Source organism: Dipodomys merriami, unplaced genomic scaffold (assembly GCF_024711535.1).
Source record: "Dipodomys merriami isolate MVZ:Mamm:240054 unplaced genomic scaffold, mDipMer1.0.p SCAF_5, whole genome shotgun sequence".
In the NCBI taxonomy this organism is placed as follows: domain Eukaryota; kingdom Metazoa; phylum Chordata; class Mammalia; order Rodentia; family Heteromyidae; genus Dipodomys; species Dipodomys merriami.
Genome location: NW_027206068.1, coordinates 58,380,218 through 58,405,428, shown reverse-complemented (window position 1 = coordinate 58,405,428; position 25,211 = coordinate 58,380,218). Strand labels below are relative to the sequence as shown.

General features: G+C 38.3%; 1 protein-coding gene across 4 annotated transcripts in view; it reads left to right on the top strand.

Annotated features, from left to right (window-relative positions):
- The window catches only part of Grm8 (glutamate metabotropic receptor 8), a 716,785-nt gene that overhangs the window by 339,545 nt on the left and 352,029 nt on the right, over nucleotides 1–25,211 (top strand). For all 4 annotated transcript variants that reach the window (XM_069996686.1, XM_069996685.1, XM_069996687.1 and 1 more), the window contains 3 exons: nucleotides 4,235–4,370; nucleotides 5,194–5,348; nucleotides 6,811–6,948. In XM_069996686.1, the coding sequence (XP_069852787.1) occupies nucleotides 4,235–4,370; nucleotides 5,194–5,348; nucleotides 6,811–6,948 (429 nt within the window). The remainder of the gene's footprint in view (nucleotides 1–4,234; nucleotides 4,371–5,193; nucleotides 5,349–6,810; nucleotides 6,949–25,211) is intronic.

The window sequence follows — 25,211 nt, the reverse complement described above, 5'->3', positions numbered from 1 at the left end:
CCATAAAAGAAATGCAAATCAAAACAACATTGAGATACCACCTCACCACAGTTAGAATGGCTATAATCAAGAAATCTAATAACAACAGATGCTGAGCGGATATAGGCAGAAGGGAACCCTACTTCATTGTTGGTGGGAGTGTAAACTTGTTCAACCACTTTGGAAAGTAGTATGGAGGTTCCTCAGAAGACTCCACATAGAATTCCCCTATGACCCAGCAATCCCACTTTTGGGCATTTACCCAAATGTTCACAAACAAGACCACACTAAAGCTACCAGCACAACTATGTTTATTGCAGCCTTATTTACCATAGCTAAGATATGGAACCAACCCAGATGCCCCTCAGTAGATGAATGGATCAAGAAAATGTGGTATATATACACAATGGAATTCTATGCCTCCATCAGAAAGAATGACATTGCCCCATTTGTTAGGAAATGGAAAGACTTAGGAAAAATTCTATTAAGTGAAATAAGCCAGGCCCAAAGAAACATAGGTCCCATGGCTTCCCTTATTTGCAATAACTAGTATATATCTGAGTCAAGCAGAAAAGGTCAGATAAGGTGATGTTAGGGAAATGAACCCTAAGATATGTATTCAAATGTTTTTTCTTTCATGCGATTGTTTCTAACACATTTATAAGATTATTTCTTTGTTGCTTTGTATGTCCCTCCCCCACGGTATAACCCCTGCTTTTACTGTATTTGATGTTGTTACAATTTGTCAAGGGGAAAAGAAAAAACAAATTGTTTAAATAGGGATACAGGTGGAACTATTGCAACAATGAGATGTACAAGTCATTATGTTGAAAACGAACTTTACAACTTGGTGGGGGGGGGAGGGTTGGGTGGGAGGTGGGGGGAGGATGGGATGGGAAGGGGAAACAAAGGAGGAGGCTACAATGCTTGATAGGAAATGTACTCATTATTTATTTATTTTGGTGCCAATACTGGGGCTTGAAATCAAGCTCTTGCTTAGTTTTCTTGCTCAGGGCTGGCACTCTACAAGTTGAGCCACACCTCTGCTTTGTGTTTTTTTGCTGGTTAACCTTAGATAAGAGTCTCTCAGTTTTAGCTTGCTTTGAACCAGATTATCGGATCTCAACATCCTGAGTAGCTATGATGACGGGCATGAGCCACCAGCAACCAACTTAACTGAACTTTTTATAACAAAAATATCCAGTCTTTAGTGAGTAAATAAACGAATTCCTCTCCATCTTATATTTGGTCCATCTGTTTGTCTCACCAAAATAGTCACAATAAAAAACTTTACAACTTTTATTTCTTCTGTTTTGTAGTCTCAAAATGATGCTCAGGATACAACATGTCTTTAATGGGATGCTTAAGTAATCATGGCACTTTAATTAAAAGGGCAATCATATTTTGAAATAGCTATTGTTCTCTGGGGAGTTATTACAGTTTTGGTGTTGTATTTCTGTAGTTACTTAGTATTCTTACTATGGGTTGTTTTATGTGTGTGTCAGTCCTGGGTCTCTGAGCTCTAGGTCTGGGCATGTTCCCTGAGCTCTTTTTGCTCAAGGATATCACTCTACTACTTGATCCACAGCTCACATCCAGCTTTTTGGTGGGTAATTGGAAATAAGAGACTCCTGCATTGGGGTGGCATTGAACTGCGATTCTCAGATCTCAGCCTTCTGGTAGCTATGACTACAGGCAAGAGCTTCCCACATCTAATAACTATTGAAGATTGAATTGATCATCATAACTACTAATGATATAATGATATATACTAATGATAGCAGCATAACTCAATCTAAGAATTATAAGTAATTCTTCCTCATGAAAAGCATTATGTAAAGTGTATAAGAGCATTTTCAGTACTGGGATAATTTTGTATGTTCTCAAACTTAGTAGCAAACCTTCAGTATTGTAGCACTTGGCAATCATACATTATTGTCATATACATTTCGTCTCATCATGAACACTAGAGACCAATTATCAGGACCCATTATCAGGTACCAGGCATGTCTTCTTCGTATGGCTACCTGTTTTCTTTTCAAAATATAAAGATCACCAGTGAACTCTCTTATGAGCTTTTAATGGGTTCTCACTGGTTTCAGGATACTGTCTAAATTATCTGATGTCTTAGTTCATTCAAACTGCTATGACAAATTACCATGGGCAGGATGGCTGTTAAGCAAAAGAAAATCATTTCTCATAGTTCTGGAGGTAGAAGTCCAAGTTCAGGGTGACATCATGGTTGGATTCTGGTGAGGACTGACTTCCTGATTCACAGAGAGCCGCTGTCTTTTGCTGTGTCTTTACCATGACAGTAATTTCATTTATGCAAGTTCAGTTTGACTTTATAAAGACTTCCATCTTCTAATATCATCACAGTGGGGATTAAATTTTAGTGTATGTATATTTCTTTTTCTTTGCTATAGTTCTGAGGGACAGGCTAAAGACACATGCATGATAGGCAATGGTTCTATCATTGAGCTACACCCTTAGCTCTTTCATATGAATATCCCAGCAAAATCATCTGACATAACTAATAAATTCATTCTCTTTCTGGACCTAGATTTTCTTTCTAACCTCATCTTTAGTGAATATTAACCATTGACCATTATCAAACTAGGTCCTTTTGTACCTTGGACTCTGCCATAAACATGTTACTTTTCTCCCTATATGAATTTGTGTTTGTTCTTTAAAAGCCAGCTTTTTCAAGCACTTTGGTTATTTCTTCCTCTGTGCTCACATTCTTGGTACATTTTTTCAATTCTATATTTAATTACATGGTTTAGTACATAGTCCTTATCATAATTTATTGGAATGCTTATCTCTCAGACTAGATTGTAACTCCTGGATTACACTGTGCATTCCTAGTGTTAGTCTGAATGCAAACTGTCTAACAGCATCATATAATGGTTGGGTGACTGAAGATATTGCCAATTGTTTGGAAGTAAAAATGCCTTTACTTACTGAAGTGGTTCTACAAATGTTGATTTAATTCTCAGCTGACTAAAAGAAACTTGTTTAAATCATAACGCAATTGAAACCTATTCTAATACTGCTTCCTTTTCTAGTATGAGAATATGTTTTCTCTCTACTTCACAGAAACATGAAGGAACTTCTTTCTTCTCTTTTTACCCTAGCCTATGGGAAACCTTTTCTCAAATTTTCTCTCATTATCTTAGAAGGAGAAGCCAAAGAAGAATCCCTGTCTCCATTTCTTTCCTTCCTTCCTTCCTTCCTTCCTTCCTTCCTTCCTTCCGTCCTTCCTTCCTTCCTTCCTTCCTTCCTTCCTTCCTTCCTTCCTTCCTTCCTTCCTTTTCTCTTTCTTTCCCTTTCTTCCATCCTTCTTTTCTCTTTTCTTCTTTCCCCTTTAATTCTTCTTTTCTTTCTTTTTTTTTATGCTATTAAGATGTGATTTCTAGCAGGGTGCGGGTGGCTCAAGCCTGTAGTCCTAGCTACTCTGGAGGCCAAGATCTGAGGATCACAGTTCAAAGCCACACACACACACACACACACACACACACACAGAGAGAGAGAGAGAGAGAGAGAGAGAGAGAGAGAGAGAGAGTGAGAGAGAGAGAGAGACAGACAGAGACAGAGACAGAGACAGAGAGAGAGAGAGAGAGAGCTGTGACTCAAGTGCTGGAGCTCTAGCTTTCAACAAAAAAATCTTAGGGATAGTGCCTAGGCCCTTTCAAAAAAGAAGGAGAAAGATATGATTTCAGCCATTCTGATTTTTATGGTAGAGACATATGTAACTGAGGATGTCATCTTTGTGTGTTGCCTGTGTCTTAATAGCGTTGAAGGACATTTGTCTTATAGCATCTTATTAGACTGATCCATGAGACTTTCTTGATGCAACCCTACACACAATAAAATGAAATTGTTACTTAATTAGGATCTCACCTGTAAGACATTTTTAGTGTTTCTTATTTATGTCAGTTTTCTTTTGGCTTATGTTAAATAAATCATCACAGACCTCTTCCTTCTACTCTTTGACTCTTAGCTTGTAACTTAGGCATGCTCCTTTCCTCCATATATCTGCAAAAATGATGTTTTAAATTTGAATAAAAAATAGCTGAACTCATATATTGATGAGTAATTCACGTCACTTATTTAAATGTACATATTGCCTTGTACACAAACATGATTACTTTGAGAATGTTTTGAGAAAAATATACTACACTGACTCCTGTGATTTTATAAAGTAGTTAACCTCAACAAATCTTAAATAAATTCTCTTTTTTGCATTCAATAGGTGGTGTTTGCATTGCTCAATCACAGAAAATCCCACGTGAGCCAAGACCTGGTGAATTTGAAAAAATTATCAAACGCCTGCTAGAAACACCTAATGCTCGAGCAGTGATTATGTTTGCCAATGAGGATGACATCAGGTGCGGATTACTTTTCTTCTGTATATAGGATCAGATTTGTCCTACATCCTTTTCAAATATATCTCCTATGCATGTTCAATGTGAAATCTTGTGAGATTCCACCGGAATTGCTAAGTCCCTTTGCAATTACAGATTGCTTTCTGCAAAGACACAAGAGCCTCCTATCTCCACATCTTCAGTGCCTTTAGTGCAAAACCCGACTAAACAAGATGGGATAAATAAGGATGATAGACACAGAGATGGAGCAAGGTTAAGGATAAGGCTAATTAACGTGTGGTACAGTTGAAGTCCCCGCTCTATTTCCTTTAGGAAATGATAAGACTCAGGCAGTTAGAATGATTGACTAATTGTTTAACTGTGACCTATTTGAGTGTGTTTAATTTCATAAAGTGGTTGTCTTTGTTTGCTTCTATTGCTGTAATTAAATGTCACAGACTGGGTAATTCATAAAGAAAACTTTATTGAGCTCATCGTTCTGGAGCTCCAAGAGAGGTCCCAGCTTCTGCTTGTCTGTTGAGGTCCTTCCTCAAGGATGAAGATATGGAGGAGAGCTTCATATGGCAAAGGAGAGCAGCTTCTTGCTCAGTCTTCTCCTCTCCTTTTAAAGCCCTTGATGCCATCCTGGGGGCCACACTCCCATGACCTCATCGAGTCCTAATTCCTCCCGAGAACCTCATATGAGAAATAAGCATATGACACTGGAGATTTCATTAGTCATGAACTTTGTGAAATATATTCGAAGCATAGTGCCGGTCTCATAGCATGCATAATTGTACTGTTCTGTAATAAATATGTCATGCTTTCTTTCTTGTGATTCCTCTAGGAGAATATTGGAAGCAGCAAAAAAATTAAACCAAAGTGGGCATTTCTTATGGATCGGCTCAGATAGCTGGGGATCCAAAATAGCACCTGTCTATCAGCAGGAGCAGATTGCAGAGGGAGCCGTCACAATTCTGCCCAAAAGGGCATCAATTGATGGTAAGGACTTATTTTTCATTCCACCTGAACTAAAATCCAAAGCAAAAACTGGATATTAGAACAAAATGAAAGGCATTCATTATTGATGACTTTGAACAGAAATTTTAGCTCTGATGGCATAATTGTCCTTTCAATAACTATCTAACCTAGCATGTTTTAAAGCATATCCATTAGACCTCTGCTGCACAAAAAGGAACTATAGTTAGTATTTGATATTTCCGATAATTGTGTTTTAATTTTGCATAGTTCCAAGGGCACATTGGAAGGTTTTAGCATATTTGGAGGGAAAGTGCTTAATTAATAAAAATGAAATACTAGGGTAATACTATGATAAATAAATTTAATTGGAGAGATTTAAGCAACTCTGAGAGAAAGAGATCAAAAGGAAGAAAAGAAAGGAAGAAAGAAAAGAAAGGAAGAACGAAAGAAGGAAAGAAAGGAAGAAAGAAAGAAAGAAAGGAAGGAAGGAAGGAAGGAAGGAAGGAAGGAAGGAAGGAAGGAAAGAAGGAAGGAAGGAAAGAAGGAAGGAAGGAAGGAAGGAAGAGGCTATCTCCTGAATATATCTTTTCCAATAGTTTTGACAAGAACTAGAATTCCCACTTTTAACATTATCTTTTGGAGTAAGACATTGTTTCCAGATGATCTCCCTTCAGTATGGTGGTTATCTGAGAAAGATAATCCCATAGCCCACTTACTCAAGGCCCCATAAGATTAGCACAGATTGCTTTAGGGAATCATCTAAAAGTGAAACATATAGGTCAGATCAATTTTGAAGTGGGTAGAGCTCTGGAATATTGATCCGTAGGTGAAGAGATAGATTGAAGAAGAAGAAGAAAAAGAAGAAAAAGGAAGGGAAAAGAAGAAGAAAGAGGTGCAGGAGGAGGAGGTAGAAGACAAGAAGGAGGAACAGAAAGAGTTTGAGTTGGTATCTGAATATTCAGAACACCTAGAATGCAATATGAGGCCACTACTTGTAGCCTGGATGGCTCAGAGTAGAGGGAGAAGTTTTGAAGGACAGTAATAGCTACAGGATTCCCTGTTTTTCTCTCACTCTTCTCTTTTGGGGAGAGGGGACGTGGTGACTGTTCATCAGTCTTTCTTGGCCCTTGTTGTGAATTTTTATTTTGGCTCCCTCTCTCATTCTATAAATTTGCTCCTGCAATGGTCATAGCATAGTTATTCAAAATTCAGTTTGCAGGCAGTTCAAAATGAATTTGAAAGAAAAATATTAAAATGTTATCTTTGCACTCACATGATACTATGTTGGATATGAACATTACAAGTTGGGGAAGAGGAGGAGCACAGGGAGGGATAAGCGGGAGATGATGAGGGAAGGGTTAACAATGATGAAAAACAAATGTACTAATTACCTTACTTACGTAACTGTAACCCCCTGCTCATCACCTCTTCAATACAGATAAGATATAATTTTAAAAAATGACATCTTTCTTCCTTAAAATAGGATTCGACCGATATTTTAGAAGCCGAACTCTTGCCAATAATCGAAGAAATGTGTGGTTTGCAGAATTCTGGGAGGAGAATTTTGGATGCAAGTTAGGATCACATGGAAAAAGGAACACTCACATAAAGAAATGCACAGGTAGGTAGCCACTGAAATGCCCTTGATGCATTTCTTCTGGCATTACCTGATATATGAGGTGTTTTTCTGTGGCCAATGATGTCTTCTATTTCCTGATGGCTCTTGTTATAGTTTCTCAGCAAGGTAAGCAGGCACAACTTATTCAATAAGTTTAAGTTTGTCTATTGGTTTTTACAGTCGATCAACAAGTTATTTATTGACTCTGTACAATGCATGCAGCATTTCATTTGTCATTGAGTAGAATTTATTAAGTGTCTGCTGGGGGGAAAGCACTTCATTAAGTTTGTGGGAATATAGTCAAATAAATAAGATGCAGTAATTTTCTTCAGGAGTTCCAAATGTAGGGAGGTTGATGGGTCACAAGTGCTTCTCATTTCCATACATTTTCTTTATATACAATACTATTAGTTTCCATCCAGCATAGTATCTATGTTGTAGCACTTACACACTTTGTGATGCTTTGATTTTCTAGAGCAGGTTCTTAAAAATAACAATGATATCAAATGTCCATCTTCAAGTATAAGAATACATTATATTTGTTTTCAGATAATATGACTGCAGACGTAAATAGAAGCAACGATAGAATTGTAAAACTTAGCAGTACATAAACATAACAAGGTCAAGGATACAAACTCAATGTGAACATCCATCTTTAATATATATTCTGGAAATGAAAACATGGGAAATGATAGTTAAGGAATACTGTTTCTAGCAAGCTAAAAAAGACTTTTAAAAAAGATTTTTACCAACAATCCTGTATGCTAAAAACTACAAATGTTGAACATAGGGTAAGGTAAGGTTTTTAGAAACCATTCTCTCATCTACCTTACCCCTTGCCCAGATGTTTTGGTATGTCCTCCTTTCCCTGTTTCACTTCCTCTGAGGTGATATGTTGAGACATACCTACAATCATAGAGAAGACAAATAGGTGAAAAATGGTGTTACACTCTAAAGGAATCTGACTTCAGGCTCCTGTGACAAATTCTGTACAGGAGCAGCTGTGGTGAGCAAAGAGGGCTAAGATCCCTGTTCTTTTGCTCACAGTCGACCTAAAATGAGAGTGACAGAAGGGAGCCGGATGATGAAATTAATAGACACAGGCCACACATAGTCTTGAAGTTCTCTCTAGAAATTCCAGAATTGAGGAGTTTTGGCTTTAGCTTACTTTTAGGACAAACAGAATGTGCTCAGAGAGCTGTTTCAAGGGAGAAATTTTCAAAAATATATTTTTTGTGTGGCTGAAGTATGAGGAGGACTGGGATTCACTTGAAAGAAAAGGCAAGCAGGTCAGGCAGGATTTACCCAGCACTCCTGGGATGGTCAGCTACCACCTGTGCAAGTGCTAGAAAGGTAGGGGACAGACAGAGCAGGTTCAAAGGATGCTTCAGTGAGTTTTTAATTTTATTTTTTCCTTTCTGGTGATGGTCCTAAACTCAGGGCCTAGACTCTGTCCCCTGAGCTTTTGTGCTCAAAGGCTAAGTGCTTTACTACTTGAGCCACTGCTCTATTTCTATCTATATGGTGGTCAATTGGAAACAAGGGCTTTCCTGCCTGGGCTTGCTTTGAATCATGATCATCAGATCTCAGCCTCCTGAGTAGCTAGGATTACAGACGTGAGCCCCTGGTACCTGGCTCAGCACGTAAGCTTTATAGTTCGTTAGAGATTCACACTGGAGCAGGGGATGGGCAAAAGATGGAGGTTTGTAATGGTGTATTTCTCTCAGGAAGGTCAAGAAAACTGATGTAATCCAAGAGAATGAAGGGGAACTTGATTTGGTCTAAAACAGCTCTGTAGAATTGCCCAGCAGGTGGCAGCATAAGGTCTGGAACCCTACAATGTGTTCACTAGACATTCAAATGAGGCAGTCATAGAGGGAGATTTGAGAGTGAAAGGCCAGGATAGAGAAGCAATTGCCACATGGGATTAAGAAAATGATGTAGAGTTTCAAAAGAAGAGTCACAAGGAGAAAGCAAGAAAAGAAACAATGGTGGTCTTACAAGGGAGAGAGATGACCTGAGAATGGGGCCATCTCCATCTCCAGCAGGGAGGCGAGGTTGACAGGTCAAGGGCCGTTGCTGTAAGCCATAGAGAGTTGTGGTTGAGGCACAAGTGTGCGAGAGGCACCTAAACACTGAGGGGCTCAACAGGAACAGAAGAAAAGAAGTAGAGGAAAAGATGCTGTTTCACCAAGTTTGGAAAATCAAAGAAGGTGGGTAGAGTCAGAGACTTGAGACAGAGGAAGGGTGTAGATTGATAAGGAGAAAGGAGTGTACACAATTTCAGGTACCTCAACAGAAGAAAAAGAAACTCTTAGAAGAGAAATAGAGAGCAAAGGTAGCAGGAGATCTTGAAGAGACCCAAGACGAGGCGTGAAGAAGAGGGCTTACCTCGAAAGAATGGAATTTGGTTGATGAAGGAGATGAGTAAACACACCCATGATGGAAAAGGGGAAATTTCAAGTTTAAATGTAAACTCTGGACATAGAGAGTAAGGAAATTCAGAAAATGGGTATTCCAGATGTAAAATCCAAAATCTCATGGAGGAGTGCTCTGATAGGAAGAAGAAGTGGAGGGGTCTAAGAACAAGAAGTAGTGTTCAGAGAACTTCCCAAATGAGCTGGGAGAGTAGGGTACGGTAGGCAGGTATTCAGTGTGAAGAGGTCTGGCTTATTGAAGGGTATGATGTATGTTAAGAAACAACAGAAAATAAAGAGTGGCTAGTTTAAGGAAGGATTATGAGAGAGTTTATACCCAGTAATGCATGGTTTTCACTGAGATATTTTTACACTGTGCTTCATTTTGAACTCTGAACATTATTGTTTTTCTTTGACAAATTCAAACCTTACTGTTTAGACAGTAGTAATGAAATTGTACCAGCTTATAAAAAATAGATGAGCTCATATATGTGTATTCAAATGCATGTGTGCATATGTTTGTATTTGTCTAATTTCCTACCAGTTATATGATCATATAATGTTTCAATCAATTGTTTGCAGAACTCATATTTTCCAAGTACGTTGAAGCATGTAGTCACAGGCTTAGCATCACCTATGTATAGCACATAATGGATATTTACTTCCAAAAATTATGTTAACTGAATAAGTGAAGAGTGACTTATTCAGTGAATAAGTGCCAAGAGTGACAACGGATCCATGTTTTCCCTTATATGTGGAAGCTAGATTTAGCTTACTAACTTATAAGTAAATATGTTGGGTGGTGTGCAAGTGTATACAAATATTTTAACTGAAATAGAGTAGATTCAAGGCAGATCTTAAATAATGCAATTCCTTAGAAAGCCAAAATCAAAGTTCAGTAAAGTAAAACCCAGGAAGTAAGTACTTGAAAGGGGTAGAGTGAGGAAAAGGGTAGACAAAGGAAGAGAGAACGCAGACAAGAGTCCAATGTATATCCTACAAAGTTAAGAAGAGTGAGGGACAGGGCGGATAGGGAAGGGATGGATGAGAATGTTGAGAAGGGTGACATTGATCAAGATATACTGTATTCATAAACTACTTTGGTAAATGGCAACTCCTTTAAATACTTAAAGACTAAAAAAGATACAACTGGACTAGTTTGTTGTAGAATATATATACTTGGTGGCAAGTCGGCTTTATGATCCTTTGATTTATATGGATGTTGCAGGTGTTTGTAAGAGCTTGATCAATTACAGCTGTTTCTAGTGTTTGGGTGCTGGGACAAACCCACCCTTAGAGAACTGGGTTAGTCAGCATATTTCTGTGTAAATCCCATTGTGGGGGCTAGAAAGCAACAGTAAATAAAGAATGAAATGTTCTGATTTAATTATATATATATATATATATATATATATATATATATATAGTAAAAATACTGTACAGAGGGGTTGCAGTTACATGAGTAGGGTAATGAATAGATTTACTATCGAGCATTGAGCATTGTTACTTCCTCCTTTGTTTTCCCCTACCATTCCTTCCTTCCCCACCTCCCCAACTCCTCCCTCCCCCACCAACATTGTAAGGTTCGTTTGATCCATTGATTTAATTTTTTTAAAGAAAGAATAACTCATGAAAGTTTCCAAATGGTAAGAGATGTTTCAAATTATTGATACACTCAGATTTAATTTCTGTTTAGGGGCAAGAGGGAAGAAGATCTAGTATATTAATGGTCAAATATACTTAGGAGGAAAAGTTTATAGTACATTCATAAGTAGAAGGGACTATGGTTTGAAAATTGTTTTAAAAGTTGGCTTTAAAATATTCTTATTTACTGAGTGTCAGTGCCAATAATCCTAGTTACTCAGGAGGCTGAGCTATGAGGGCCCTTGGTTAGAAGTTAGCCAGGGAAGAAAAGGCCATGAGACTCTTATCTCCAATTAAGTACCAAAATGTTGGTAATGAAAGTGTGGATCAAATGTTAGAGCACCAACCTTAAGAGGAAAAGCTAAGGGATGGCACATAGGACCTGAATCCAAGCCCTAGTAGACAGACAGACAGACAGACAGACAGACAGACACACACACACACACACACACACACACACACACACACACACACACACACACACACACAGAGAGTTCTTTAACTATTTAGAATGAGAGAAAAATCAAGGAACTCTGAGAGCAAGATACTGCTTACAGCCATAGTTCCCACATATAGTAGAGCATTGTCTGTGGGCTAAAGTGCTGGGCAAAATTTCACATTAGATAGTTATTTGCTTCCATTGAAGGTGATGTTGGCAATATTCTTACATGGGTAAAAAGAGTAATTCCCAGCAGTGTAGGGTTTCTGTCTTATTAATTTTCAGGAGGAGAATATCTTCTAGCAGTGAGGAACATCCTCTTTCTAACATTAACTCGGTCGCAATAGTTTTCTGGGATGATTTTCCACAGCAACTGTTACCCCCACCCCCCTTCTCACAAAAGCTTCCAGAAAGATGTGCCAGCACAGCCCACTTTTGATACGCTGGCCAAATTCCAAGTGAGGTAATTCCCACCATCTACTTAGCTATTTATGTAGTTATTATTGCTTCTGAGAGCTGCTGTGTTCTGAAAACTACCACTACTTAATCCTACTTAAAATTCCCTTTGTCTTTCTCCAGAAAAGAAAAAGAGCTCTTTTATACTTGTTATCAGTAGCAATGGCTGTTATTTTATAGATATTGAACTGACCTCTCTCTCTCCTTCTCCAATTCTACTCTCAGCCTGAAAGCCTTCTACTCCTCAAAAGCCAGGTACTCACAAACTCCTTTAATACCTGCATCTTCATCTTCTGCCTTCACACATTTTTTACAAATCTGTTTCTCTAGGAAGTCTCTTGCCTCAACTCTTTTCCTGTCTCCCTTCATTGTCTCCTTTTTATTCCTCTCTCTTCCTCTCTTTTCTCTTATTTAATGTTATTTTGTCTGGTGATGGAGATTTTCCTCAGAGATATTGTTTAACTCATTGAGTGACTGTCATTTCCATATTTTGGCTTCTCAAGTGAAGACTCAGTGGTGAATATTACAGAGGCCTTCCCACACCTGCATGAACTGTTAAGAAATAGTACTACCAGCTCACACTATGGCTTTGCCTTGATTTCTCCACCAGGAATTATATAAGTAGCTCTTCTTTGCCAAAACAACATCTAAGTGTGTTGGTACATGTTTGTAATCCTAGAACTGAAGGGTTAAGATGAGACAATTGTGTGTTCAGGGCTATACAACATAATAAGACATAGCATAATGAGGCCTACATGACATACTGAGAACTTTTTCCAAACAAGCAAGCAAACAAATAAAAGAAGCCATACTTGAGACACAGAACAAGACCACATCCTTTGGACAATCCAATAACTCCAGTCAGTTCTATATACTACCTTAAATCATTCATTCATTCATCCATTCACTTGTTGATTCATTTGAATAACCTACCATATGCCAGGCAAATGCATTATAGCTATGGAGATAAACAATACTACCTCCTTGTCCGCCAGGGACTCACAAAGATGTACACGCTTGTCTCAGGCTCTGAAGTACTTTCCTCATCTGCTAGGTTTTATTTCTCAGCCAGGGGATGGGAGCATTGCAGCTTAGTGTGCATACAGCTGACACTCAGATACTAAATGGTGGTGAGCATATGCTACACGAAATGGCCTATTGATTCTTATTTATGAAGTTAGAAATAGTGGTAATGGAAAAAGCAATGCCCAAATATGTTTCTTCCCACAAACAAGCAATATTGTCAGTGAACCAAATAGCGGGCTCAATAATTAGCTCCTGGAAAGTCTGGTCAGTTTATTTTCTAGTGCCAGAGTAACTGGGTCACTTTTTCAGGTACAGCCCTGTCATTACTCCTCCATTTGGTTCTGGAAGCCTATGCGAGGAGAAAGCTGTCCCTTATTTGCCCCTGATTCATGAGACCCTTGAGAAAGCATTGGATGGGTAGCAAGAGGGACAGATTTCTACAATTTGGTCTGGTGATTCAGAATGAAAGGATATCAAGATGTTCTTTCCAGAATTTAAATGTGTCCTGGCATTCCTATTCTTTGCCCAGAGTAAAACTTCGACAGGGAAAATGAGTTTACATTAGCACTCTGAGGTGGCCTTTGGACCATGTGGTCTTGTTCTTGGGAAATAAAATGCCACACGCACAGAATAACTTCTCTATGCCATTTCTTAGGTGCCATATTGAATTCCAATAGGTGCATCTGAGGAGAAAACAGGCATTGATTTCAGACACATTAGATTTTAGCATTTAGAGCCAGAATACAAGATCAAAATCATGCTCTAATCTTCTGGATGAGGAAATTAGAAACCCAAGAAGTGAATTATTAAAAACAATCAGTGTTAGTCTTAGAGACACAACTAGAACCCTGGTGTCTTTTATTTGACTTTGTTCTTGATATTTCCACCCTCAACTTATTTTATTATTTACTTATTGCAGAATATTTGCCACATAGGTGACATTTTTTTGTTTGCTCTTTATAATGCATTGTATTGTAGGATTCAAAAACCACAAGCTGTAAAGTAGAATAAAATAATAACAAATTAGCTGTTGCCTAATCTTACACACAATAGTAAACATGTTAATATCCTCCCTATTGATTTTCAGTTATATGTGTGGTTTTTCCTAGTGAGTCTGAAAGAGCACAAAGCTTTTTATATTGTTTTCTGCTTCCTTGCCATTTATGCATAGAACTAGTATTACATTTAAGGAAAAAAAAACCAAAAAGGAAAAAATACAACTTGTAAGCTTCTATATGTCAAAGTCCTGTGGCACTGAAATAAAGCAATTTACTTTGTTAAATTACAGTTAGTTCACTCTTTTATCTATTCCTTTAAAAAAAATAAAAGCACAGCTATTGCCAGGCATGGGTGACTCACCTGTAATCCTAGGTATTCAGGAGGCTGAGTTCTGAGGTTTGTAGTTATAAAAACAACCCAAATAGGAAAGTCCATGAGACTCTTATCTCCAATTAACCACCCCCCAAAAACCCCAAACCAGAAGTGGAACTGTGGCTCCATTGGTAGAGCACTAGCCTGAGCACAGAGGCTCAGTGACAGCACCTAGACTCTGAGTTCAAGCCCCAACACGGGCACCAAAGGGGGAAAAAAGCAGTCTGAGGACAGCATCTCTAGAACTATAGTATGCCCACAAATCACTTGAGCAACCTGTTAAGTGCAGATTTTTATTTTGTTGGTCTCAACAGTTCCCAGGTGACCTGGGCCACACTTCAAGAGAATATGAGTGCTCATTTTTAATGATACCAATTGCATCTGAAGCTTAATTAGTAGGATAAATAGTCAACCATACTAAGGATTACTGATAAGCTCAAGGTGTCTTATAGAGGATCATGGAAATAAAACTTTGAGTGCAAATCATGAAATGCCAAAAAAAAAAAAGTGCAATCAGGAGCCTGTGTTGTGTATACCAACTTCAATAAGTATTTTGATCAGTAAAGCATAAAGATACAGTAATATGTGTATGTGTTTTCTCATAAGGAAAGCTTAATTGCTAAATTTAAAGAAATATATACAGATGCACCTGCATCTTTAAAATATGCAAGTAGGTTATAGTTTGCTATGTCAATAGCCAAAAATATTCTGAAAACTTAAAACTATACTTCAAATTATAAGGGTACATAGAGTTAAAGAGCCAAGGTCTTGTGCCTGGACAGATGTTGGACTTCAGTTTTCCTGCCTTTACCACCCAAATATCTGGGATATTGTTTATCTCATTGGTTTCATTTTTCAGAAATTGAGGTCTATCTGCCCTAGGTGAGTTGTCAAAAGACAATGGAAGAAGGTAGAGTCTGATTGGATGTCAGATTCTTTTTTTTCTTTTTGTCCCTGTCTTGCTCTGAACATAGGGATGAGTTGCCCTTATCTATTCAACTCCTTTATCTACTAGAGTGGCCTGTTTCCTAATGGCCATCCAAGGTTAAATATTCTTTGTGTATCTCTGTGACTCTTCAGGGAGTCATACTGATTTTCTTGATCTGGAAAAACTAATTCTGCTAGTTCTGGAAGCAATTCGAATACACTTCAATAATATTAAATGTTCACACTCTTTAGACAATAATTCAAAACAGAACAATGCCCATTCTTAAAATGCTCATGAATTTAAGAGTCTTAGAATTCCTTTCTGCAAAACAACAGATTTTGGCATTATGGGCATAATTGAGTGTTGAATGTTAATGGGTGATCTCTGGAATATGACACTGAACAAATGAAAAAACAGAAAAGAGAAAAATAGCTAGTAAAAATACCAGCTGAGTATTGTTGAAAATCATTTATTAGGAAAAAACCACAGGAAGGCTTGGGAAAATGTGGATGACACAGAGTAGAAAACAAGAAATTGTCTTCCCTCAATTGTAATTTAACACTAGTTGAGAGAATTCAGTCACTCAAACGAAGCCAAACATAAAAAAAAATGTAGATGGCTTAGTATCTGGAAAATTTAATATCCCTACTCCCCCAAAAAGTACAAGCAGATGAAATACTATGCATTAATTATATGATAAAGATAGTATTTTTAGTAAATATTTTCCCTAGGGTTCCTTTAAACCCATGAGATATGAGAGAATGCTTTAGTTATTATAACATTAAATAAAAAGTGAATTAACCTAAACTCTTATACACATGTCTAAACAAAACTGCTAACAAGCTAGCTGAGCAAAGAGCCAAATAGGTTAGGATAAGGAGACCTAAAACAAGTAATGTCTGAGTTTACTATGGTTATTTGCAAAAACATCCTAATAACTTGATGTTTTTTGTTATTGGTTAAATTGTGGTAAACATCTAACTCTCAAGAAGTGTATGATTTATGAAAAGTATATGCTTTAGAAAAATGAAGTAATTAGTATGTAGGTTACTTATATATCTTTAGAATTTAACATAAACTTAGTGTTATTTGTCTTTCAAATGAATTAACTGGTCAATAATGTTGACCTGAACTGTATTACAGAGCTGTAGATACAGTACATGGTGTCTAATTTAGTGTGAACTCAATAAATATCTTAATTTTTAGAAAGGTATATATATAATTATGTAAATGCACTAACTATAGTCATTTTTGTTTGATTGATGGGTTGGTTTTTTTTCAGTATGGTATTGAACTCATAGCTTCTCATTTGCTAGGCAGGTACTCTACCACTTGAGTCATGTTCCCATTCTTATTGTTTCTAGATTTCTTTTCTTTCCTTTCTGTTGGTCATGGGACGTGAATTTTGACCTAGGAGCTGTTCCTGAACACTTTTTCTCAAGACTAGCACTTTTATCACTTGGTGCCACAGCACCACTTCCAGTTGTTGAGGAGTTAACTGGAGATAAGGGTCTCATGGGGACTTTAATAGCCTGGGCTGTCTTCCACCTGCAATCTTCAGATCTCAGCCTCCTGAGTAGCTAGGATTACAGGTGTGAGCCACCAGTGCCTGGCTATGTTTTAGATTTTTTTTTTGTCGGTCATGGAGCCTGGACTCTGGGCCTGGGGGACTGTCCCTCAGCTCTTCAGCTCAAGGTGAGTGCTCTACCACGTGAGCCACAACACCACTTCCAGTTTTCTGGTGGTTTATTGGAGATAAAGAGTCTCATGGACTTTTCCTGCCCGGGCTGGCTTTGAACCATGATCCTCAGATCTCAGCCACCTGAGTAGCTAGGATTACAGGTGTGAGCCATGGGCACTTAGCTTGTTTTAGTGTTGGGTTTTTTTTTTTTTAAGATAAGATTGGGTGCTTTTGCCTGAGCAGATCTTAGACTTCAATCTTCTTACCTCCATAGGCAAAGTAGATGGCTCCATAGGTAAAGTAGCTGTGATTATAGTTATATGCTACCATGAATGCCTAGCTTGATTTTGAAATATTTTCTCTCTAACTTTTGCCCAGGATGGTCTTAAACAATAATCCTTTTATCTAGGCTTCCTGAGTAGCTGGTTTTGTAGGTGTGGGCTACAATTCCTTGATATGATGCAATAGAAAAATTGTATTTATATTCTTCAAATAGACAACACTTTATGTTTATATGACTTCTAGTGTGGTAACAGAATAGTGGAAAGATCACTTGGAAAACATGATGGAAAATACCAGTTTAAAACATGTTCATTTATTTAGTTTAGACGTGGTTATTTACAAGTTTATTGCCTCATCCTTCAAGAATATAGATTTCATAAAGACATAGACCTTTTGTTTCATTGTTTCCTGTTTCCAGTGCTTTCAATGGAATTTGGCACAAATGGATTTCCCTGAGATGTTCATGAATCTCTTATACCACTCAGTTCAGCTTTCCAGAACTGTCTAGTAGGCATCAGTGGCATATCTCTGAACCAAACAGAAATGGCCCTTAGTTTTACAGAGCTCATGGACAACTGGAAAGATGAACAAGTAAGCCAAATCCTTGTAATGAAATACAATAGGGGACATATTCCAGGGACAACTAATATAGAATAAGGGAGATGAGAGATATCATTTAAGTTTAGATTAAAACAATAAAAAATTTAGGTAAGCTGAAGAACTTATTGTAGAATTACTATTTTGGGTAGAGGGCAAAACAGAGACCAGGAGACAGATGAGAGCAATGGGAGGAACTGAGCAAGTTCAATGTTGCTGTGGGGCAGAGTTTCTAGGGGAATAGGAGAGAAGGAAGAGCAGGAAATGCAAGATTTTGTATGCTTCACAAGGGAGCTGAAATCTGTTTTGAAAGGCAATGAACAGGCACTAAAGGGTTTTAAGCAGATTGGTGACATAATCAGATTTCCATTTTAGAAAGATTATTCTGGCTGTGGTGTGAAGGATACATTGGAGAGGCATGATGCTGAGAGAAGGGCACATAGATATTTCAATCATTCCTCCAGAGATCATAGTGGCCTAGTTCTGATGGCTGTGTTGCACTGAGGAGAGACCAAATACATAGTTAACTATGACATATTTAGGGAGAGGATGGACCAATCATGGTTAATATTGGGAGGGATGGAATGGGAAATCAAATTGGTGGTTTAGAAAACATCCCCAATATAATAGATAATGGGTGGAGGAGGGGAAGAGGGTGTGTTTGGGGTACACTGAATTTAAGGACTGTGAGACATAAGAGCTGCTGAGATCTGAGATTGGGACCATGTGAGAGAGAACCAGCAAATGTATGGAGAGCAAATGGCAGAAGGCCCAAGGCAGACCCTGTAGGAAGTTAGTCTTTAGAGGTTGATTAAAGGAGTAGAATTCCCTCATGCAATTTCTCTGATCATTATCATCAGGGGTTGGCAGAGCACCTATAGCCCTAACTCTGATCTTCACCTAGATGGCCCTGGGATGGCTCTCTCACCATGACTGATTGGCTTAATGTGAGGGCTTGACCCAAGCTGCATCAGAGAACGTCCAATGAGTATTTAAAATAGGAATGAAAGAGGGAAGATCAGTCTCACTGGAAAGTAGGTGGGGTTGGAGACTGTGGGATAATGTGTTTCCAGAAAAATGAGCCGGCAGAATAATACTGACACAAGGACAGAATGGAGGTGATAGATGCAAAGAGTTGAAACTGTGATCAAGCATTTCATCATGCCCTTACTTGCAGGTATATGATATAGTTCAGGGTTCTTCTAATTAAGTTTCTTCATCCTTAGCCATCGACCTTGAGTCCACAAACACACAGGATAAGAGTGCTTGCCATACAGGATGCTTCAGAAGATTAAAGGACATGGAATGCGTAATGTTGACTACTTGGTACACGGGACATATAATCAACACTATTGCTTACTAATCCAAAGGAAATTTCCCTTTCCTTTATGTCAGCGCTAGCCAGTAGAACTTACTAATTGTCCAATATGTGACACTTGATTCCTTGAACTGTGGCTAGTATAAAGTATGGAACTAATTTTTGGTTTTTTTTGTCGGTCATGGGGCTTGAACTCTGGGCCTGGGCGCTGTCCCTGCGCTCTTCAGCTTAAGGCAAGCTCTCTACCACTTGAGCCACAGCACCACTTCCAGTTTTCTAGTAGTTTATTAGAGATAAGAGTCTCACGGTCTTTCCTGCCTGGGCTGGCTTTGAACCGCGATCCTCAGATCTCAGCCTCCTGAGTAGCTAGGATTACAGGCATGAGCCACCAGCACCTGGCCTGATTTTATTTTTATTGATTATATTTGCACGTGTGTGTGTGTGTGTGTGTGTGTGTGTGTGTATTCTTGTGCGTGTGTGTGTATGTGTGTGTGTGTGTGTGTGTGTGTGTGCATGTGCGTGTGTATGTGAGTGTGTTGGGGGGGCGTCTAATGCTTGAACTCAGTGCGTGGGTGCTGTCCCTGAGCCATTTTGCTCAAAGCTAGTGTTCTAGCACTTGAACCACAGCTCCACTTCTGGCTTTTTTGGTGGTTAATTGGAGTTAAGAGTCCTGTGCTTTCCTGCCTGGGCTGGCTTCAAAGCACAATCCTTATATCTCAGCCTCCTGAGTAGCTTGGATTACAGACCTGAGCCCCGGGTGCCCAGCTATGATTTTTAATTTTTACTTAATTATCTCTATAACTGTAAATAACCCCATGAGGCTGGTGGCTAGCATATGCACAGCAGAAGTTGAGGCTCACAGATCTATAGAACGATTTAGTTTCAGCATAACTTGATATAATTTACTTAATCCTGATTGGTCTTTTCTTATTATGATAGTACTACCTTGCTGGCCAATGTTTAATTGAAAGACTAGTTGGCAAAACATTTCTAATCAATGAAATAGTTGGGAAAGTCTCCCAGAACCCTTTGAAAGGGAATGTGGATATTGTTACATTTGTATTTGGTAGCTGGACCTCAGTGGGGAAATCATGCTGAAGACTGCAGGATAGACAAGTGGCAGGAAACATAATCCCTGCTTTGACCCTCTGAACCATTCAGTTTACCAGCTCTGAAAAAACCTTCATTTTATGGGATGAGAATGCATTATCCCAGTTTTAAAGCCATTTGGGTCTGGTCGTGGGGCCTGAACTCTGGGCCTGGGCGCTGTCCCTCAGCTCTTCAGCTTAAGGCTAGCCCTCTACCACTTGAGCCACAGCCACACTTCCGGCCTTTTTTTTTCTTTTTGCTTATGTGGTGCTGAGGAATCGAACCCAGGGCCTCAGGCATGCAAGGCAAGCGCTCTACCACTGAGCCACCTTCCCAGCCCAGCCATTTGGCATTGGAAGTCTTATTGTCTACAGTTGAAAGTCCCTTCCTGCATACAATGCACTATAAATAAGTGGAAATGAGTTATTTGAAATGACATGAACATGACTCTTTTTTAAGAAAACATGAAAAAATTCAAAATGAAATTATTTTTATAGCAAAATTAAAACTCTGAAATAATCCAGAAGATGAATACTTATAATACTGACAAAGCTATTGATAATTTAAGTGGATTCACTGCTTTATTGTTTAAATTTGACCCTCTAGTCAGTGAACACAAAATGTAATTTGATTTATGAAAATTAAAGTAATATACAGCTTTTTAGCTACAGTTCATTCAGATATATTTTATATAACTAGCAGAATTCTAAAACATTATTGTTATAAATTATCAATGGATATTCCTTAACTTATCAAAGTAATTCATTTCTGGATTCCTCTAATCAAAATGTGTTTTACTCTATCAAATTTTTTTTTTGTTTGGTGCCAGTCCTGGGCCTTGAACTCATGGCCTGGGTATTATCCATGAACTTTTTTGCTCAGAAACATTGAGCCACATCTTTTGCTCTGCCACTTGAGCCACAGCTCCACTTCTGGCTTTTTGGTGGTTAATTGCAGATAATCTCATAGACTTTCCTGCAAGGGCTGGCTTTGAACCTTGGTCCTCAGATCTCAGCCTCCTGAGCAGCTAGGATTTCATGTGTGAGATACTGCAGGTGGTGGTGGAATGTTGCTTACCTCACAGGCAGACAATAATTCAGCTAGAGTTTTTATTTTCAGTGCAGGTGGAAATATGTTCAAACTGCTGGCAACTTTATCAACTAGATCATAAAATTTGAGGGGAGTGTTTTCTGAGTTTAGCAAAATCCCCAGCCTTACAGGTAGTTATATTCTAGTTTCGTTGGGTAACATAATCTCTAGTATTCTTACTGAATTTTATTTTTTTCTTGCTTTTAGTTTTTGATAGGGATGATGGTGGTTATTATCAGTGTAAATGCACTCATCATAAAGAGTACTCAGATTGCTCTGTTTCCCCCTTATGTTATCAATATTCTACATGGCTAAAACATAGAGCTTAAATGTATAGCTCACATTGCTTTTAGAAATGGCATTTATCTCTTTTATGCTTCTCCCCATGATTGACATGAGGTATGGATATTTGCATGAGGAAAGATACTATTCTGACAAATGGGTGATGTCATTTCATCCAGGTATTACTTCCCAGTAAAGCCATTAACTGATACATAACCTTTTCTACTGCAGATTTATTTGCTTATGTCACTGTGGTTATATGGTTAAAATTATAGATTCTCATTTAGGAAAATGATGACTACTTCTTATTAAGGACAGTATTCTGGGCTTGAATTCTCCTTCTGTTCATGGTCCATGAACACAAGAATTTTCTCTGTTCATCCTACCAAGGATAGGAATGTGCTCTGCTTGTGTTTCTACCCAGATTTCTTCCTTCCAGAAAGCAAGCAGACAATGTTAGCAAAGCTGGGGAGAGGGGAGCAATAGTCAGCTGTTTGCCAAGACAGATCCAAGCCTCCAAACATGCCAACTCAGCAGACCCAGAGAGATTATCTAAAACCTGCACAATGCTTAGGATTCCATTGGAGTCAGAGATAATTTAAATAAAGTCCACATCCTACTAACCAACAGAATCAGAGGACATTAGAGAAAGAAGGAAACTTAGAGGTCATTGTCCCCAACATCTTCCTGAGCTTTCCTCTCCCAGGCTGATGTAAAATGAGGACAGGGAGGACACAGAAACATTTTGGTTTCACTGATTCAGTAAAATTCTTGAAGGCTTTTATTGGTACAAAAATGAGGCTTTCTCGTTGACTCTAAATAGGCTTATTAACAGCACACAGAAGGATTTCCACTGTGATCTTTCCTTTGTCCCTCGTCAGAGGGAAGGCAGAGGTCTGAAGCAGGCTGATAGCTGTGAAAGTGAAAAGTACCCATAGGCCAGAGGGCAGAGAGAGGGCTGGCTGCCAGCGTTGGGCTGACACCCTGAGGAGTGTCATTTGTCTGAGCTACTTTTATGAAACAGAAGCCTTTGCTTTTGTGTATTTGTAACTATGAAAGGGAGTAATGCTGTAGCAGGTCCAAAGCAACAGAGAAACTAATAATTTATACTGATGTAGGATGCCCACCTACTCTCCCTCCTTCCCCCAAGAGTGATAGTTTACATTTCAATACATGGCCCACATCCTGGGAATTCTGACATGAGGCTTCCCATAGGGATTCCATTAATTGGTGTGAAGGTTTAATTCAGTAGAGTCTGGAAACTGTTTAGCTTTTTCTTCTCTGCCTACTGACAGAAAGTGTCCCCATTGTTGATTTCTATGTGGGTTTGGTCTGCGTGCTCTCTAAGACTGAGACAAATCTCAGCTTCTGTTCTGTGCGAACTGCATGGCCTACACTCTTCCCCCAAAGGACCTTGGGATTGATGAAATGTTTAGATGACCTTTTAGGCGAGATGATTATGAGGATGGGCAAACAATTTGTTCTTCCCGTTATTAATAACTGCAGTGTGTAATTTGGGGTATGTGTAGACAGAGTTAGTAGAAGTGTGACCAGGAGACTTGGGCAATCATCGACAATGAGGATGATGGTAGTTTTGATAGAAGTTAGCAGGGAGTAAGATTTGCAAGAAAAGAACAAACTCAACACAGCTCATCATCACCAGCCCCTTTCATTCACTCTCAAATGCAGGCACACAGCAGGTTTTGCTGTTGATAACATACTAAGTACATGTTGGTTCCATTCTTAGTCAGGGATACATCCATGGCCAGGGTATTTTTCCCCTTGACTGCTCTCTGGGTGGTTTAGCAATAACTTTAATATAGTAATTGTAATTCAAGTATAGATTTACTGAAGGCAATCCCCAGGAAAATACTGCATTCAACTGTATACTATAAATGGTGTCATTATTCAATCTGTCCTTAAAGAACCTTATCAATTGGCTATAGGTTTTACTTCCTAGATCTTACATAGTTCTTGCTAGTTGATTCTTTCTAACTCTGGCTTTTATGAAAGCAGTCCTTCCTGGTTTATTTGTATATTCATATACCCTCTTCTCAGACCTACATATTCATGCACCTTCCTCTCAGATTGAAAACTCCCTTATTGAAACCCCACATGGTCCAAGCTTTAGTCTACTCATCTTTCCTTATCATCCACAATTCTTGAAGGAGTTTTGACATATATCCAGAATAACATTTCTCTGCCTTTTCAAAATTCAGCTCTCCTTTTTTTGGGTTCTTTACTTAGATCTAGTATATTAATTTATTGCTACTTATAATACATACTAGATAGATATTTAAGGTTCATCTTTACTTCTCACACAGTTTATTACATTCAAACTTAGAATGTAGGAATGGGATGATCACTCAAGAAAGGATCAACATAGATGTTTTAATGCAGTTTTGAATGCATAACATGAGTTAGCTATGATTTTTCCAGAAAATATACATATTCAGTGACTTTTTATTTAAGCTATCATGCCACTATCCCGTAGGTATTAATGAATTTGTGTGTAGCCTGCTCAGAAATTAATGAAGCCTGCTTATCCTATGGATTTTCTCATTAGTTCCTTCCCTCTGCACTTGTCGTTTTGGCAACACTGTTGACAATGTAAAAGATACTTGAATCCCATTGCAGCAGACCTTGCAAGTTTGCTGATTATTACACACTTAGGGACCTAGATTGTCCTAGAGCTTCTGTCCAATTATTTTGAAATTTCAATACAAAATACAAGGGGAAAATTGAAAATGTGCAGAAGCAGGCAAAGTTTTTGTTAAAAAAAAAAACAACCAACAACCAACACATTCTAAACAGAGTAAGAGTTTTCAAATGTGTCAGGAATTTTATTGCCCCATTTTCTCCACTTGTGGGTTTTTATGTACTTTACTGGTTGATCTTAAGATGTACGCATGGTAGGACACTGAGGGTGTATGTAATTTGGGGGGACTTGGATTTAGTCTTGTAGTGGAGTTAGCATACACAATGACCCTGTCCTCAAGGGTTGCTCATCATCATGCCTGCATCAACTTCATAACAGAAATGTGATTGCAAAAATGCTACTTAAGTAGAGAAAAATCTAAGTGTCCGTGCACAAAGTTATCTAGGTGTGGTTATAAAGAATGGGATGAACATTACACCACGGTATTTACCTGAGGCTATTTTATGTCAGCTCCATAGAAATAATACTGTGTCAAGAGCCATAAAGAATATAAAACCTCAGCCCTGCCTTTCAGGCGGCTACATCTTAAGGGGAAGAAAAAGAAACTTGCCTTTAGACTCAGGTAATCACCTTTATTGTGAATACATATTTAGTTTCCTTATTTTATGTCAGGAAAATTAGACTTGAAGATGAAGAATATTTTACATTCCCCTGTCTTCCATCCTCTGAAGTTTTGAAACAATTTTTTCACTTATTAAATACATTCAAAAATTAACAATAATTATATATTTATATAATTATAATTATAGCTAAGGTCTATTTTAACTTCATTTATTCACTGCTTTTTTTTTGTCTTTAAAAGGGTTTAAGTATCCCATGATTTCTTACTGCATAGAATGGCAATAGATTTTCATGTTGGTATGAAGGGGCTGAGCTTCTTTTATTGGTTCCCAAGCCAAGCCTAGAGGAGACATTCATCTGGTTAGAC